The 17,242-nt window shown below is 53.2% G+C and overlaps 6 protein-coding genes across 6 annotated transcripts; 4 read left to right on the top strand and 2 right to left on the bottom strand.

Moving 5' to 3' along the window:
* Positions 1-143: 143 nt before the first annotated feature.
* CCOS01_13736 (cyclophilin type peptidyl-prolyl cis-trans isomerase/CLD) lies at positions 144-2,266 on the top strand (the record flags this gene model as incomplete). Its single annotated transcript, XM_060461881.1, has 3 exons — positions 144-327; positions 407-2,070; positions 2,129-2,266. Coding segments are annotated over 3 exons (1,986 nt in total), but the record flags the coding sequence as incomplete, so codon positions are not given.
* Positions 2,267-2,841: 575 nt separating this feature from the next.
* CCOS01_13735 (uncharacterized protein) lies at positions 2,842-3,118 on the top strand (the record flags this gene model as incomplete). The annotated part of the gene is made up of 2 exons (XM_060461880.1): positions 2,842-2,954; positions 3,040-3,118. Coding segments are annotated over 2 exons (192 nt in total), but the record flags the coding sequence as incomplete, so codon positions are not given.
* Positions 3,119-4,293: 1,175 nt separating this feature from the next.
* CCOS01_13734 (C6 zinc finger protein) lies at positions 4,294-5,837 on the top strand (the record flags this gene model as incomplete). The annotated part of the gene is made up of 5 exons (XM_060461879.1): positions 4,294-4,305; positions 4,382-4,457; positions 4,507-4,611; positions 4,665-5,657; positions 5,746-5,837. 5 exons carry the CDS (start codon positions 4,294-4,296, stop codon positions 5,835-5,837), a joined length of 1,278 nt encoding a protein of 425 aa, XP_060307599.1.
* A 1,532-nt stretch (positions 5,838-7,369) lies between these two features.
* Positions 7,370-9,066, bottom strand: CCOS01_13733 (uncharacterized protein; the record flags this gene model as incomplete). The annotated part of the gene is made up of 4 exons (XM_060461878.1): positions 7,370-8,280; positions 8,335-8,527; positions 8,578-8,990; positions 9,054-9,066. The coding sequence occupies 4 exons, from the start codon at positions 9,064-9,066 to the stop codon at positions 7,370-7,372; spliced, it is 1,530 nt and encodes a 509-aa protein (XP_060307598.1).
* A 3,701-nt stretch (positions 9,067-12,767) lies between these two features.
* Positions 12,768-14,449, top strand: CCOS01_13732 (eukaryotic translation initiation factor 2 subunit gamma; the record flags this gene model as incomplete). Its single annotated transcript, XM_060461877.1, has 3 exons — positions 12,768-13,285; positions 13,370-14,356; positions 14,419-14,449. 3 exons carry the CDS (start codon positions 12,768-12,770, stop codon positions 14,447-14,449), a joined length of 1,536 nt encoding a protein of 511 aa, XP_060307597.1.
* Positions 14,450-14,842: 393 nt separating this feature from the next.
* On the bottom strand, positions 14,843-16,509 carry CCOS01_13731 (uncharacterized protein; the record flags this gene model as incomplete). The annotated part of the gene is made up of 4 exons (XM_060461876.1): positions 14,843-15,535; positions 15,589-15,917; positions 15,984-16,367; positions 16,440-16,509. 4 exons carry the CDS (start codon positions 16,507-16,509, stop codon positions 14,843-14,845), a joined length of 1,476 nt encoding a protein of 491 aa, XP_060307596.1.
* Positions 16,510-17,242: the final 733 nt, after the last annotated feature.

Here is a 17,242-nt window from a genome sequence, read left to right as displayed (position 1 = left end):
ATCGCAGCCCGCGGCATGTGTTGCCGGCCGCTAAAGCCAAACTAAGAAGCAGCTCACAGTGGGTCCAGTGCCGGCAGCAAGGCTGCTGTACGTTGGCTGCCACTTCCCCGGTACCCTCATCTGATTGGATCAATTGACATAGCTTCCTGCAAACTACCTCAAGCTTCCTAGATTTCCATCTCAGCCTTACCACGCGACGAGCACCTGCACTCACGGTCACCACACTCGCCGTCGCTGTGCCTTTGACCTTCAGCATCGACAACATGGCTGACGACGACGCCATAACCAACAAACGAAGTCATGCGGACCTTGTTGCCCAAGATGACGGTAAGCATACACGATGCGATCTAGAATTATGTTCTAGCACTACTCTTTCCGACAAAGCTTGGACTAACGGCGTGGCTAGACAGCTCCTCCGATGACGATATGGGTCCCCAGCTCCCCTCCGAAGCACCAAAGAAGAAGAAGCGTCGCGTGCTTCCATACGAGAAGCTCTATATTGCTGCGCTGCCCAAGTCGACCCGGTACTCCAAGTCTCTGATGCACAAGGAGCAGCTGTCTTTCGTTACAGTGACGCCTCTGACGGACTTCATTATTACCTCATCTGTCGACGGTGTCGTCAAGTTCTGGAAAAAGGTGGCTGAGGGGATAGAGTTCGTCAAGGAGTTCAAGGCACATGCGGACGAGATCAGGTCCGTCTCCGTCAGCCAGGACGGGAGAAGCTTTGCAACCGCCGGGGCAGACAAGACTGTTAAAATCTTCGATGTCATCACGTTTGATCTTCTGGCGATGCTGAAGTTGACCTTTGTGCCGAGATGTCTTTGCTGGGTTCACAACCGAGGGGCTTCGCTACCTCTCCTTGCGGTGTCCGAGGAAACCAACTCCAAAATCCACATTTTCGATGGCAGGGGAGAGAGGCAAGACCCGATTCACACAATCAAGTCTCTACACAGAAGTCCGGTCTCAATCATGGCTTTCAATAGTGCCTACGACTGCGTGCTGTCTGCGGACGACAAGGGCATGCTGGAGTACTGGCGACCAAGCGGCGACTACGAGAAACCGGACAATGTATTCGAATTCAAGGCTTCAACAAATTTATTCGACTTCAAGAAGGCGAAAGCAGTGCCGACATCTATCACGATTTCACCGACAGGCAAGCAATTTGCCGCCTTCTCTCAGCCAGACAGGAAAATCCGAATCTTTGACTTTGCGTCTGGAAAGCTGTATCGAACATATGACGAATCTCTTCAAGTGATTGAGGATATGCAGCATGCTGGTTTGGCACTGCAAAAACTCGAAACTGTGGAGTTCGGCCGCAGATTCGCGGTCGAGCGAGAAATTGACTCGACAGCGTACAGAGACAAGGCGAACGTCATTTTTGACGAGTCTGGCAACTTCATTCTTTACGGCTCAATATCCGGCGTTAAAGTGCTGAATACCTATACCAACCAGATCGTCAAGGTCTACGGTAAAGAAGAGAACTTCAGAGCCGTCAACCTGGCGATATACCAAGGTCAACCGCAGAAGAAGGGCATTACTACAGTCGAGATGGGTGCTTCTGCCAATCCCCTGCTCCAGGAGTCCGAGTCCAGAGACCCCATCTTGATAACGACAGGAGTCAACAAGCAGCGATTTTACTTGTTTACCAATGACGAAGAAATCTCAAAGTCAGTGCGAGACGTTCAGAACGAGAAGCCTACAATGCTTGGCCAGAAGAAGGCAGAAGAGGCCAAGAAAGCAGAGACCGGAACCGCCGCAGTAATCCACACCAACTATGGCGACATTCACATTCGTCTCTTCCCCGATGCGGCACCCAAGGCTGTTGAGAACTTTGTCACCCACTCAAAGAGTGGTTACTACAACAATACGATCTTCCATCGTGTGATTCGCAAGTTCATGATCCAAGGTGGAGATCCACTCGGCGACGGCACGGGTGGCGAGAGTATATGGGGAAAGGAATTCGCAGATGAATTCAGCAGTCTGAAGCACGACAAGCCATACACAGTCAGCATGGCTAATGCAGGCCCAAACACCAATGGCAGTCAGTTCTTTATAACAACGGAAAAGACGGTGAGTACAACCCAACTCGGTGACTTAGATATAATGTAGTCCTAACAGTCACAAACAGCCTTGGCTGGACGGGAAGCACACCATTTTCGGGCGAGCAACCCAAGGGTTCGACGTTGTCCACAAGATCGAGAACGCGCGGACGTATAAGGAGAAACCAGAGGAGGACATCAAGATCCTCAACATCGACATCGTATAGCCCGTTCCGTCGAAAGACGCCAAGTAATGAAAGACATGAGACCAAACTGCTCGACAGACCCCCACAGAAGGGCATAAGTGAAATGGGGTGGAAAAAGCAATTCGATGATGCAGCATCCCCGCAAGCCTCGCAACTGATACAGACGGGCCTCACGATGCAGCTGCATATCAGCTCAAGTCCACTCAACTAAGTGAGGCTGTATGTTGTTCACGTGGACGCGAAAAGGCCAGCATTGGGCCGCTTACGATCCCGCAATCGGCGCTGCCATACCGCAACCCAATTCGGGCCCGATCTCGCCCGCCAGTGACACCCCGTACTTATAGACGACGTTTGGGCGTACCTCATGTTCAAAGGCGCGCACATCCGTTCTACGAAGTGGGCGACCCGGCCTTGTCGCAAGCGGTCTCAAACGTAGTCTACAACTTACCTTCAGCGTTGATAGTGAAGACAGTGCGCTCAACCATCTCACATATGGAAATTTCATAGACGCAGGCCTCCGGATTCCCTACCTGCGCTGCATGTTCGCGTAGCATGAACTAGCCAATCAACCTGCCTTGACCCCGCCCCTTTTCGGTTCGGCTCGTCCCTTTCTCATTGCCAGGATCGAGGTTTCTGGTCCAGTATGCCACGTCCGAAGAAGCCAGGGGCGCCGGAGCCGAAACGTCGAAGCCGAAATGGTTGTTGGTAAGTTCACAACGCTCTGTAGCGTTGATGTATATGGCCTGCTTTCAGTCTAACTATCGTCTTCAAATGACTAACATGACCGCCCACAGGCCGTGCAAAGCCCGGAAAGTGAAATGTGGTGAGGAACACCCAACGTGTATCAAGTTCGTTTTATCTGTACAAAAGTGATGTTGGCTTTGGGACACTGTCTGCGTGAGAGACTACAATCGGTGGACGGCTAACGTACATACACAGTTGCCAACGCACTGGGGAGCCTTGTGATTATAGTGTACGACTAAATTGGGAGGGCCGTCGAACGAAGAGATCTCTTTCTTTGGGAACACTCACAGGGATCACTCAGCCATTTAAAGACTCCTCCCGCAATGAACAACCGCCGTTCAATCATACGTTTACCATTAGCAACCCGACTCAGAATTCGGATCCGAAGCCTTTAACGAAACGCGTTCTCACTGCTCCTGTCGGCGTCGAGGCAGGGAAAAGAAAGCTTGAGCAGTTAGAGACTTGTGATGACTACTTGAGTTTTCAGAATACGTCCTCCCGATTGATCCAGCACCAGAATGGCGCCCTATTTGCTCCACCGCGCAGTGCACCAAACTACAATGCACGAGACCACTCCTCGACATCAAGCCTCCGTCGAATCGTTCCCGCGACTGCGAACGCTTCATCAAGATTATACAAGAGGTCCAAACCCCTCGCTGAGACAGGTCAACCGGATATATTGAGCCAGTACGGCCGCATGTCTTCGCCAATCTCTCTAATCGGGCAAAGCTCTCCCACGTCTTTCCTAACCTCGGGTGCTATCTCAACGTCGACCGGTTCCCCCTTGACGCCCGTCTCGTTGGTGATCAAGTCTGACGATGAGACGAGATTGCCTGTCTTGAGCCTTCCTTCACCGGCGTCTCCAGAAGATAGTCGACTATCTGTGAACTATTTAATCTCGAGTTCTTCCCGCGTTATGCATGGTGCAAACAAGGGAGTGATTCATCCATCTGGTCCGCCTCTGTACAACTCTGAATGCAAACAGGATGTATCAGAAGAAGCTACATTTTATGGCTTCGATCTTGGCATTCCAGATGCTGACATTGCCCAGAATGATGACGCGGGATCCATATCTTCAACAGCATCTTCTGCTAGACATTCTAGGCACTTCCTCCAAGCTATGTGTGGTGGATCCTATTCCCAACAATCCGGGACCATTAATGGCACGATGCCAAGGATCTGGTACTATGGCCAGCCTATTCCGATATGGATACCGCGAAGCATTGAGCCCATCCCTGCCAAGTGAGTCTCTACTATCTTTGACCAGTTCGAGGCTGACTGATAGAAGGCTTCGAGAAAACCCAATGAATATCCTTGTAAGTCAGACTTTGGATCTCCAAGTAGATATTTAAATGACACTGATGACATTGATGAACAGTACTTCGTAGGTAGCCAAGTAATCTCATTGTCTCCAGTCATGAATTAATGTCTAAACGACAGCATCACTTTTTGAACCATACGGCCAGGGGTAAGGGGTTCTATTCTTCCGACTTTCAAGCTTACTGACTCAGAGATAGTTCTCGTGCCTTATGACGACCCCCAATCCAACCCGTTTCGCACGATTCTGCCGCAGATGGCTGTCGGTAACGACCACCTCCTCAGCTTACTCCTGGCCTACTCGGGTAATTATATCTCCTGTCTGCTCCATCGTCTTGATCTGACGACCTAGTCACAGCCGCCCATAGGTCAAGACTTCTCGGAAAGAAGGAACCACAGATGAGGATAGCAATCTGGGTGCAGGACATCTTTCCAGCACTGCGGCAGGCCCTCAACGACAGGGACAAAATCATTTCAAACACGAGCCTCGCCACCGCCATCATGCTCGCCTCGCTGGAGATTATCTCGCCCACCGCGTTCGGGTTCGACATCCCCTGGCAGCGGCACCTGAACCTGGCCCGGACGCTCATGTGGAGGCGGCTGGCGGACCTGCGCAGGACCGCCGAGAACGGTCTACGGGAGGACAGCGCGTGTGCCTTCCTGTGGAGCTGGTTCGCGTACTTGGATGTCCTGGGGAGCTTGAGCGGTGGTGGCGTCCCCGACGCGGATTCCTCGAGGTTCTGGCTGCTTGAGTATACGGTCCACAATCCCGGCGACAGCCAGGATGAGATTGACTGCGTCATGGGCTTCACCACGCGCTGTGTCCAGATCCTAGCCCAGATCGCGGAGCTGGCGCGCCGCTGCGACGAGCAGCGATTCGCGCTAAGCGGTTCCTCGCCGCGACTCGCCTGGTATCCGAATGCGGCTTGTGTCGAGCGGGCTCAGTTGTTGGAGCAGGAGCTTTTTAACAACATGGCGCAGCCGTCACGCCCGTGCAGGCATATTACTACCATCAACACCCCGAGCCAGAACCTAGGCCAGGACACCGGCATCAAAATCGAAGGGCGGGATAATAGGGGGGAGATCGTCCAATTGAACGAGGCATTCCACTGGGCTGGGCTTGTGCACCTACACAGGCGCATCCTGGGTAAGCCGCCTAGCCACGAAGACGTCCAGGGACCGGTAGGCAGGATCGTGGCGTGCTTGGAGGGTATTGCGCCTGGCGGGTCGGCGGAGACGGGGTTCTTGTTTCCCATGTTCACAGCTGGGTGTCATGCGCTGGAGAGGCCGCATAGGAGCCAGATTTTGGAGAGGTTTCGGAGTGTGGAGAGGAATGGGATGACGCAGGTATGTTCGAACTCGAGCTTGGCTAAGATTTTTGTCTTGTAACACTGGTTTCATGATTGGTGACCTGTGAGCTGACCTTTTTTTCTGAATAGGTCTACAAGGCGAGAGTGCTCATGGAAAATGTGTGGCTTACGGGACAGCCGTGGGAGCCTTTGCTGTGTACGGAATTCATAGGGTGACTTAAGCATCTCTCCTTCTTTTCCCTCAAGGATGGGAAATGCCAGCAACCGGTATTGTCGTATTTGAAGGAATTTCAGTTGTCTTTTTTAACTTACGAACGAAGCATGGAGTTGGATAGAGATGTTGACAGGGAGCACATCAGGGAAGCATCATACGGGTACCAGCATATTTTGTCATCTTCACGATATTTATGAGATCATGATTTGAACGAAGTTTTCTACATGACTTTGAGAGAGAAAGCTTGGGCTGGATATATAAGAGCTGGCAGCAATTCACGTACCAGGTCGTGATTTCACAAGTCTTTTCGTTTTGTCACAGTAATTGACGGTTTTGCCTGATAATGCAGCGTAGACCTTGAACTTGTTTCTTTACAGTCCAAGGATCCAATGTGAATATCCTGATACCCTACCCGGCTGTCTTCTTAGGCCGAGGCAAGGCAGAGAGAGCGAGTGATAGTGAGAAGTTGGGCGAAACACCAGATGATGATCTCGTGTGAGGGGAGTTTGGTACCCAAGAGTCTCTGGTTTCTACCACAAAGGCGCCTACAGGTCATACATCATTCCTCCACCATCGTTAGTTCCCATCGCTACATCACAATACATCACTTGCATAAAAGTGTATATGTATCTTTTAGGATTTAATCCGAGCAAAAACGAGGAGGATCAAAAAGTCAACAGCCCTAACGACGAGCTTCAAGGTCAAAAATAAGGAAAAGAGGAAAAAAATATGTTGCGTCAATCGCGGACGGGAATTGAGCCCGACGTGGCTGGTGTATGTTAGTAATGCTGTCCGAATGTTGTGATCTTTTGGGACAGGCAATGGCGCTTACGGGTCGAACCCACAACCTTGAGATTAAGAGTCTCACGCTCTACCGATTGAGCTAGCCGGGCAGGCTGTTTAAAGATTGGTGATCGTGGATGGCGACGAGGTGGTTGATAGCGGGTTGGATTTGTGGGATCTCCGTCGTGGGGTTTGTGGTGGATGAGGTGGATGAGGGTCTCCGAGGGCACGGAAGACCTGGTATGTAAAATGGGGCCCGGGGGTCCGCCGCGGCTTACACCAATGACTCGGAGCGAAATCGAAGAAAGAACAGACAACAGTCACATAGAAGGACAAGGGAAAGAGTCAAGTCTGGTTCCGAATTGTACAGTTTGTTTTGGGTTTGAAATTACTGCTATAAACCACCGAAGTAAATATATCGCCCTTGTCCCAAAAATTGCAACAAAGGTCCAAAGTCTTTGACCCTGTTCTTTGAGATTTCCCTCCTTTCCCAACGCCCAGAATGGTATATAAAAGTAGAATCCTGTCAAAAGAGAGAGATGAAGAAAGGCGTGAGTGGGTTGGTAGGGGGTCTTGTGGTTGTTCAAAAAAAAGCCAGCTCAGCTGAATACAAAGAAAAAAAGGATAAAAAAGAAGTTGTTCCTTTTTGGAACGCACACACGCAGGCTCTGACGTTCTTTCGGTCGTCCTCATGATCATCACACCGTTTCTTTCTTTCCAACATCCCTCCTTTTGCTCGTCTTTTTTTAGTCGTCCTTATCTTGCTTGGCCGAAGGAGTATTGGTGCGGCGGCGGGCTCTTGACAGGCGCGTCGGCATAGGCGCCGGGGATGGGCACTGCGTCGTAGACGGGCTCATCCGCGGCCATGGGGGCGTGTTGCTGAGCCTGGGGCTGCTCCTGGTGGAATGACGGCGCCTGCTGCTGCTGCTGCTGCTGGAAGGGGAATGCCGGGCCGGGACCCTCGGGCGAAGTGGGCGTGTACGCCTCCTGTCCCGGCTTGGTCGCCGCGCGCGCCTTCGTCGGGGGCGCCTGGAGCTGGAAGGCAGGCTTGGGCTTGCCGAAGCTGGACTCGGGCTCGACGAAGCGGGTGCCGGGGGTAAAGGGGGAGGCGCCGGCCTCCTCGATGCGGGACAAGCTCTCGAACGTCTTGTCCGGGTGGCGAGGGGACAGAGCGTACTGGGAGTAGAGGCCGGGGGACTTGAGGCCGGGAGTGTTGGGGGCGGACTGGGAGCGGAGCTGAGCGAGGTAGAGGTCGGAGCGGGCGCGGTCGCGCATGTCCATGGACTTGTGGAGGCGGCGCTTGGTGTAGTAGCGGTAGAAGACGATGCTGTAGAGCAGAACGCAGATGACGTCGATGACGATCTCGATGACCATGCAGATGAGGGCCCAGTTCTGGAGGCGGCAGATGAGTGCGTAGTCGACCTTTTCGCCAAAGACCTCGGCGCGCTTGTTCTCCTTGCACGACCAACCCCACATGTCCTTGCCGCCGCCGTTGCTGCGGCTCGACTGGAAGAGGCCGGCGGCGATGGCCCACATGACCATGGAGAGGATGAACCAGCCGATGGCGAAGAGGGTGTAATAGGTTGCTACCTTCTCGGCACGTTGGTGGCCGCCGCGGCAGTAAGCGAGGAGAACGCCGATGCAGACTGCGAGGGAGATGGAAGACACTGCGAAGGATGTTAGAAAACAGCAAAGACTTGAGATCTGAATCCTCGACTCACTAGTGATAACCAGGACCTGGGGCCAGATGGCGGTTCCTTCAGCCCATGATGGCAGACCGCTTTGGGCAGGGAGACGCTTGGTAGCGTTGAAGATTTGGAAAGAGGCGGCAAGCATAGAGATGATAATCAAACTGCAACTGAAGCTGACGCCACGAAGAGCGAACTTTGCCATACGGACGCGAGTCTTGATTTTCTACACAAAGTTAGTGTTATGTATAGCCTGTCAGATCAGAGCATACATACCAAGTCGCGTGCTTGCTCCTTGTCGGTCGCCGCTTCACGCTTCTCCAAGATATCCTCCTCGCGGAAAGTCGGGCTGAGCGGGTTCTCGACAATCTTTCTCGCTGGTGTTCCGGGCACCCTCATGGCGCTCTTGAGCGGTGATCTGGGAGTCATGGGAACGGCGACGGACTCGCGGTTGCCGCCGCTGTTGTTGATGTAACCGAACCCGATATCCCCAGGCTGGGACTGAGGCACTTCTGATCTGACGGGGTCTGCGAACGGTGACCGTACGCCGTCGACGGGAGAGTGAACTGATGTTGCCTCCGCGAAGCGAGGCGTGCGAGGAGGCTTGAGTGATGAGTCTGAGGAGGATGAGTCTGTGGATGCTGATCGGGCCGGGGCGAGGTTGAGGGCGGCAGGCCGCCTTCTATCTTCTGTCACGAAAGTGTAAGCATACAGTGTCGAAGTAAATCACCGAACCTAGACAAGAGACATACCTTGGGAAGCCATTGCTTTGCTGTGTGACTGTGTTTCGGACGACGAAAATGGTGGCAGCAAGAGAAGCGTGTCTAGTATATAGGAAAGACACCCCTTAGACTTTGGGTCGCCAACAGGAAGACCGACTTCGGGACATGCAACAGATTTCGGTGATCAAAGCAAGAATGAAGCACGGTAGGAATCAGATTTCGGAGAGACCAGCTGTCGGAAGGGAGAAAATAGAGGTCCAACAACTCGGTCACTCGGGGGAGCAGGTAGTTTTGAATTGGCGCCGGCAACCTCGAACAGATGAGGGACCCAAGCCAGAGGCCCTCTCACGCACTGCAGGACCTGGACTGGACTGCATGGGGGCGGGCAGATCAGCAAGGTGTAAGTGGGACGAAGCGGAATGGGGGAATTCCTACATGTAGCGTGGGAGGGTAGGATGGCGCGAAGTCGAGCAGGGCTCTGATAGGTGAGAGGCCAAAGTTCCAGGCCGGCGATTCGGTCGTGATGGAAATAGACGCCCACGAGAGTGGACGAGGTGGCGCCGAGCTTTGGTTGGCTCGGTGGCAGGTGCTTCGAGACTCTCTCACTCACTCTGTACTTCAAAAGTCGCCTGTTCCTAGCTCACGGATCACTGATCCGAGCGGAGACTTTGATACTGGTGAGTTTCTTATTATATGAGTCGGCGGTTACTGGATATATCGGGATATGGTCGGAGTGTGTAAAACTGTTGAACACTAGAGGCGGATTTCCTAGTCAGAGGCAGAGAGATGGAAGACTGAGAAGACCAAGGCACTGAGAGGAGATTTGTCAAGCCAAGAGTTGCGCGCATTTCTCAACATCCAGACGAATATAGAATATTGGAAGCAACCCCCAAATAGGCATCCTCAAGAGAGGGGAAGAGAGGGAGATAGCTAGAGTGAGTGAGAGAGAGCATGCACACTCGTCCATCTCGCAGAGTGACCAGCCGGCCCTTCCAGCTTACAGACAGGACCAGTCTACCAGATACCTACTCCTCCCTTCTCTACCGGCCCTCGTGCCCTCCTCGCCTCGACAAAGGCTCACTGGAGCTTGGCGGCATACGTCGTAGCATCCGCATGGTTCGACGATGCACGTAAGGCCGATGATTGGACATGGCTATTCAAATTGAGAGGAGGCAGGTGAAGTAGCAACGGCAGGACAAAGATGTGGTTGGACGGAAGTTTGGAAAGAGGAGAGAGGCTTGCGGCCACCCTTGCTCATGTCCACGGGTCTTTGATCAACCACCGGCGCCAACTCCTCTCCAAAATCGACATTTGAACTTCGAACCCTTGCTGCCGCCCGCCTCCCCCCTGTCGGACAGCTGCAGTTGTGATAGGCTCAGATGGTGCAGCCGCCTCCGAATGCCGCATGCTTGCACGTTGGCGCAACGGCCTGCGACCAATCAACGGCCAAAAGTGCGTGATGGTCTTCCAGCCACATGCAGGCTGGGCGGTAAGCAGAAGTCGGGGGATATGGAGAATTGGGCGATTGAGCAAACACGGTAGCTAATGGCGAGGTGGCATGGCGTGGCCTTTTTTTGGTGTATTCTTTTGTGCTCGAGTCACCCGAGTCTCTTAGTTCCTGATTTTTTCTTCTTGTTCCTGGCACTGACAGGGAGTTCGGACAATGAGCTTGATTTTTGACTTCCTTCTGGCGTGGTCAACGACCGCGGGCGCTAATGAAGCTCAAGGTGGGGTCTTTCAACTGCCTGTTCCCTTTAGAGGAAGTGTGTTTGCTCTCAGCCTCTCTCACCCATAGTCTTCGGTGAGGGTTATACGTAGAGTGATGAAGCATGCAGGCTGTGCTGTAAGTTGCTCATTTGTGATATAGGTAGGTGTACGGAGTCAGTGTTGTTCGCAACCTCGCCCCCTCGTCCGCTGTTACCGGGCCCAAAATCTCACGTTGGCCATCTTTCGCTTGCGTAACCGAGAATCGCAGAAGGAACCCGTAGATCCGTAAGCTTGACCGAAGTACTGGGACACAAGCAGGATCAGGAGCTCGCTGAGCCTTGACGTGCAATTGAAAGAAGGACTGCCGTGTAATCTCAGATGTGGCAACAAAGCAGAGGCAAAACTGGCTGAAGATGCTTGCCTCTCAATGAATTCATTTCGAAGAGTTACCTTTTTGAGAGAGCCATCAGCCCCGTCAGCGATCGTCCTTGTTGTGCATGTGGGTGGTGCGAAGGAGCTCCAGCCAACACGGATAATTACAGAGTAGTAAGAAAAATTACAGTAAGTAAGGCATGGCCCGTGTGCCGTCACTTTCCCATCCCGCTGCTCGTCTACCTAATCACAAAGCGAACCGAGAAGGGTCGACTACGTTATCCGTGCTGCCATGCTTTTAACCCTCCATCACAGAGTGTGATAGAGTAAGACTACAGAATGCAGTCAAGTTTAGCCCGCATTCCCAAACCTATTTTTAGGAGATGTGTCCAATAAGATCACCAGTGACAATGAGATGGGTTACCTTTTGCCTACAGATAGGCACTTTGAGGTGGTGCCTGCCCAGCCTATTTTTACCCAACTTCTACGAGCCGTGACCTGGTGGATGTGACGGACCGCCGGGCATTTCGCTCCTTTGCGGCAAAGGAACGGCAATCTCGGTCTTGTACGGCGGAGCTCGAGTCCCGGATGACGGGATGCGGGATGGATGTCGGTACTGTGAGTATGACCGGGCATGGGACTCCTCGAGGAGTCACGTAGACCGGCCCCCCGGCTTGATAGTTTGGGGTTATTGAAGGTACACGATCTGGAGAGTCGTCTTTCATAGCAAACATCTTGACCGATGAGGTACTGGCTTACTAGTTTCCCGTGGCCATAGTAACCTATCCACAGTCAATTATGACTATTGGTAGTCTGTAAGAAAAAGAATTTCGTATCCGCGCATACTCAACAATTCCTCTATTGCAATATTCAAGATACACATTGCTATAACATCTTCATTCCAAGGTAATTGTTGAGACCTGAGGTCACAGAATCTCTCGCAGCGTCACACAAACTCTATCTAAATTGGCATGACGGACATTAACATCAACTCTTGATGATGCTAGACCATGTCAAGCCCATCTTACAAATTAGGACAATGAGTGCAACGGTTTTCTATTGACTTTGCAAGAATTGGTCTATTAGTTGTAATTACGAACCTCGTGCCCTCCTTTCCCATGGTTGAGAATACTTGTGGTGCTCCTACAAGATGGCATAGACCTTCCAACATGCAAATTTTTGCAGAATATCAAGAAGACATGTCGCACATGCAAGTTTTGAGGTATGACTCATTTTGCATGATGCTATCACCAACTCTGTTCTTTCCCCAGGCAGGAAAGATACTAGGCGTGCTAGGTAAGGTAAGGTAATAGAGCAGAGGGCAGCAGGGTTGGGCGGGCAAAGGCCAGGCGGGGCACTTATCAGCTTATCAGTCCCAAACAGGTTAGCGTTGACTTTGACCACAGAATTCGAATCGACCCTCAGCGAGGTAAATTCCAGGTTGTTACTCATCGGAAGCAAATTTCACGGATCAACCTCGACGTCACGAAACCCACGAACAAGAGGCCCCATCCTCCCTCTCCGGTACCGTCGAATACCTACACCTAATCACCTGTTCACTCATCAGACGATCTAACTTCGAGAAAAAAGTCCGACGTCCCCCGACCCGTCACAAGTCAACCTAGACGAATTTACCCCGCCATCCACTCACACCCCGTCGCGACAATGTCTGCCAACGGCGATAACAAGTACGACGACATCGAGTCGGAGTCCGACTCTGGCGAGTCCGTCGAGGAGCAGACCGAGCTCAACGAGGAGAAGACTCTCAAGCCCGCCCTCAAGAAGTCCTCCAACCCCGTTACCGCCGACACCACAGTTCAGCGCCCTGCTCTGCCCCCGCAAACCGATCCCAAAGACCTCGACGTCAAGACCCTCAGCCCCCTCACCCCCGAGATTATCGCTCGCCAAGCAACAATCAACATCGGTACCATCGGCCATGTCGCCCACGGAAAGTCTACCGTCGTCAAGGCCATCTCCGGCGTCCAGACCGTTCGTTTCAAGAACGAGCTGATCCGTAACATTACCATCAAGCTTGGTTACGCCAACGCAAAGATCTACCAGTGCGACAACCAGGAGTGCCCTCGGCCGGGATGCTTCAGGAGTTACAAGAGTGAGAAGGAGGTCGACCCTCCTTGCGAGCGCGAGGGCTGCAGCGGTACCTACAGATTATTGCGCCACGTTTCGTAAGTAGCTGAAGCTTAGAGAGAGAGCTTACCCCGGAATTGTGTATCGCAAGGACTCGTGGCTAATACCATATCTCCACTTAGCTTCGTCGATTGCCCCGGTCACGACATTCTCATGAGCACCATGTTGTCAGGTGCCGCCGTCATGGACGCCGCCCTGCTGCTCATTGCCGGCAACGAAACCTGCCCTCAGCCCCAGACCTCTGAGCACTTGGCTGCCATTGAGATTATGAAGCTGGATAAGATCATTATCCTCCAGAACAAGGTCGATCTTATGCGCGAGGAGGCCGCCCAGCAACACTACCAGTCCATCCTGAAGTTCATCAGAGGTACCGTTGCCGGAAAGTCTCCCGTCATCCCCATCTCTGCCCAGCTCAAGTTCAATATCGACGCCGTCAACGAGGCCATCGTCAACACCATCCCCGTGCCCCCTCGTGACTTCACCCAGGACCCCCACATGATCGTCATTCGATCCTTCGACGTCAACAAGCCTGGTGCTGAGATTGACGACCTCAAGGGAGGTGTCGCTGGTGGCTCCATTCTGCACGGTGTCCTCAAGCTCGGCGACGAGATCGAGATCCGTCCCGGTATCGTCACGAGAGATGACAAGGGTGCCCTCAAGTGCACTCCCATCTTCAGCAGAATTGTCTCCCTCAACTCCGAGTTCAACGACCTCAAGTACGCCGTTCCCGGTGGTCTCATCGGTGTCGGTACCCGCATCGACCCCACCCTCTGCAGAGCCGATCGTCTCGTCGGTTTCGTCCTGGGTCTCAAGGGACGCCTGCCCGAGATCTACAGCGAGATCGAGGTCAACTTCTACCTCCTGCGCCGCCTCCTCGGTGTCCGCACCGCCGACGGCAAGCAGGCCAAGGTCGCCAAGCTCACCAAGAACGAGGTCATCATGGTCAACATTGGTTCCACGTCCACCGGTGCCAAGGTTGCCGCTATCAAGAACGATGCCGCCAAGCTCGTCCTCACCTCCCCTGCCTGCACAAACATTGGCGAGAAGGTCGCTCTGTCCCGTCGTATTGAGAAGCATTGGCGTCTGATTGGTTGGGCCACCATCGCTGCGTAAGTTTATACCTCCTATGTTCATACAATCAAGTTGCAAAAGAAAGCTGACGTTTCTACAGTGGTGTCACTCTCGAGCCCAGCTCGTCTTAAATCGACAACCGACCCAAATCAAATCAAAAAACACAAAGTCTCAAAAGCCCATTCTTCAGCATCACAGGAGTCTAAAAAACAATCAGTCAGTCTGGTAGAGAGCCGAATGGGAGGGGCGGGGGCGCGCGGATCCGGCAAAGTTTTTGAGTACCAGGCGGGTAATGAATGCACATGAACAAGGTTACCAACTTACCGCGTAAATTCAAAATGACCAGAAGAGAGAGACACTCGAAATTCGCGAAATTTGAAGGTCCAGAGATTCAGGGTCCCATTTGATGGCGGAGAATTCGCGAGGGAAAGAAAAACACAACGTACAAGGAAAAGCTAGACGGTGTATGCTGATAGATAGGCCTGGACGATGAATGAGCCCCTTTTAAATTTTCTATTAGTTTTCTATTTCCTGACTTTGCGCGCATGCTTGACCAGGTTTTCTATCACGCCTTCAAAGGCCTCTCTGTCGCCTATCTTTTCGTCCGTCTTCTTGGTCCAGTACTCTAATACCTCCTTGGCCGTTTCCTCCATCGCCTTTAGCCTATCCACGTGCGCCTTAAGCTCGTCGTCCGTCATGCCGTTCAGGGCCTCGTCCGTCGTCGTGCAGAGCTGCTTGGCCGATACGAGGTCCAGGTCCGGCACTGGCGGCGGTCCCTTCCTCTTGGATGACGCCGTCGGTTTACCTTTTGAGTCGACAGACGTCGACGACGCGTTTGCCTCGGCCCGCACCCGTGATACGGATCGAGAATCTGATGATGTCCGCGGGGAGCCGGAGGGGACTTGTAATGAAGGCAGCACGAGCTTCTTTTGCTTGGAGGCCGGGAGGATCTCGTCCAGGTCGACCGGCACGCCTAGGGAGACGAGAAAGAGACGGCGGATTCGCGAGCGGATCCAATCTGGGGGAGCCAGCGGCGGAGGTGCCACCAGCTGCGACCACAGTGACGCACTACGCGGTGTAATGAAGATGGGGTTTTCTTTCGTTAACGGTGGCGGGGAGCTGACGTCTAAGCTCTCTGGGGGAAAGAGGGTGTTGAGGTATGGGTCGACGGCTTGTAGGACGTCTTCGCCGTCCAAGCCGTCAAAGTCTGGTATATCCTGGATTGAGGTGTTAGAACAGTCAAACGAACTTGGAATAGCAATGTGCTTACGAAAGGCAGTGCTGGTACTTGTGGTAAGCTGGGCGTTGGAGCCGGAGCTGGAGCTTGGAACTCGGGTTCTTGGAATCCATCTTCAAAGTCGTCAAAGTCACCGTCGGCCTCAGCACCCTCTTCAAAGTCGTCGAAATCGTCACCAAAGTCATCATCATCCTCGTCTCCGCCTTCAGCGTCCTCTCCTTCCTCGTCATCGTTGTCAGCTGCATCGGGAGGAGGCGCAAGGCCGGCGCTGGACGGACCAGACGAGAGTGCCGTTTTGGAGGGTTGCCGCTTTATACGAGGCGAGCTTGGTGTTGATAGCGCAGGTGATACAGGGGGGAGATCTACGAAGAATGACGCCAGGTCAACGACAAAATGCTCTTTGAATTTCAGGGATCTCTACATCGTACCGGAACTGCCACCCTCTTCAGTCTCGCCGTCAGGCTTGACAATCAAGTCGGCTGGGGCATCTGCCTTGCGCTTCTCCAAAAACTCCTCTGAGTGCGGCCCTGAATCGCCCGGGGCCTCCTCGACGACAGTCTTGGGAATGACTGGCGACTTGGGCGCACTGTCTGCCGTCGACGACGCCTCGCTGCTGTTCTTCTCCTGGATAGCAATCTCGTCCGGCTCAGCATCACCCTCCCTCAAGCGGTACGCCTCTGTTCCGGGGACCTCGCCGTACGACGGTTCATCGTCGACTTTCTCTACGCGGGTTTTGGGAATCGGAGACGTTCCGGGGCTGAGGGGAGCGGATTGCGCATCGGAGAAGTGGTCTTCTGAGTCGGAGGCGTTGGCTGCAGATTGTTAGACAAAAACGGCTGCACGATCATCAAGGGAGACATTGACAAGGGGTGGGGTTTGCTTACCCAGATCGTGTGCGCCAGGGTCGCTAGTTCCAGACCGTTTCGGCGGTGAAAGAGCCTCGTCGTCTGACATGATTCCGTTGTGAGCCCAATTGAGAGCTGTAGGAATAATAGGGCAATGTATCTTGAGGTTACAACAAGCTGAGGCAGCTTAGGGAGTTATCGATGGTGGGAGAGAATAGGAGCGGGCAGTGGAGGGGGAGCCTGTCGATTAGCGGATACGTAATTGTGTGGGCCGAATAGGTATAAGTAGGTAGCAACTAGCAAGAACGATATCCCCAAATCGATGATTTGAGGGCAACCGCAACTTTTGAAGGAGTCAAGCTTAGGCAAGGGCTTGTTGACACAAAGACGACGAGAAAGAATGGAAGCGACTTTCAGGCTCTTGGGCTGGGTGGCATAAGAAAAGCAGGCTCGCAGACGGTACCTATCAAGGCTCAAGCACCTCTTGCAGCTTCTAGACTCGCCCGCCAAGCATCACGTGGGGCACACCCCGGTTAATTTCGCGCTAGCACTTGATAGGCAGCCTGTCCCTGGTCCTGGGTCTTTGGGCAGGTGCAGCGCGCCAGTCGCGTGGAGGCAAGGCCTGAAAGGCTGGAGCATCACAAAAAAAAAGCTGTCAACCATCAACACCAGTTGCAGCTCCCCCCAACAGCCGGTAGCAACCACACGTCGCAACGAGTCAGCGCATATCTACGAGCCAGATACGATTGCTTCATCGACGAACAACAGAGCTTTAGGGGGTCGATTCGCACCTCAATGCGACGACACTGAACCGAACGAAACACGATTGTCCAGACATCAGC

This window comes from Colletotrichum costaricense (genome assembly GCF_030867565.1).
Source record: "Colletotrichum costaricense strain IMI 309622 chromosome Unknown Scaffold_18.1, whole genome shotgun sequence".
Lineage (NCBI taxonomy): Eukaryota > Fungi > Ascomycota > Sordariomycetes > Glomerellales > Glomerellaceae > Colletotrichum > Colletotrichum costaricense.
Note: the sequence above shows the minus strand (reverse complement) of the source record. Positions and strands in the feature narration are given on the sequence as shown.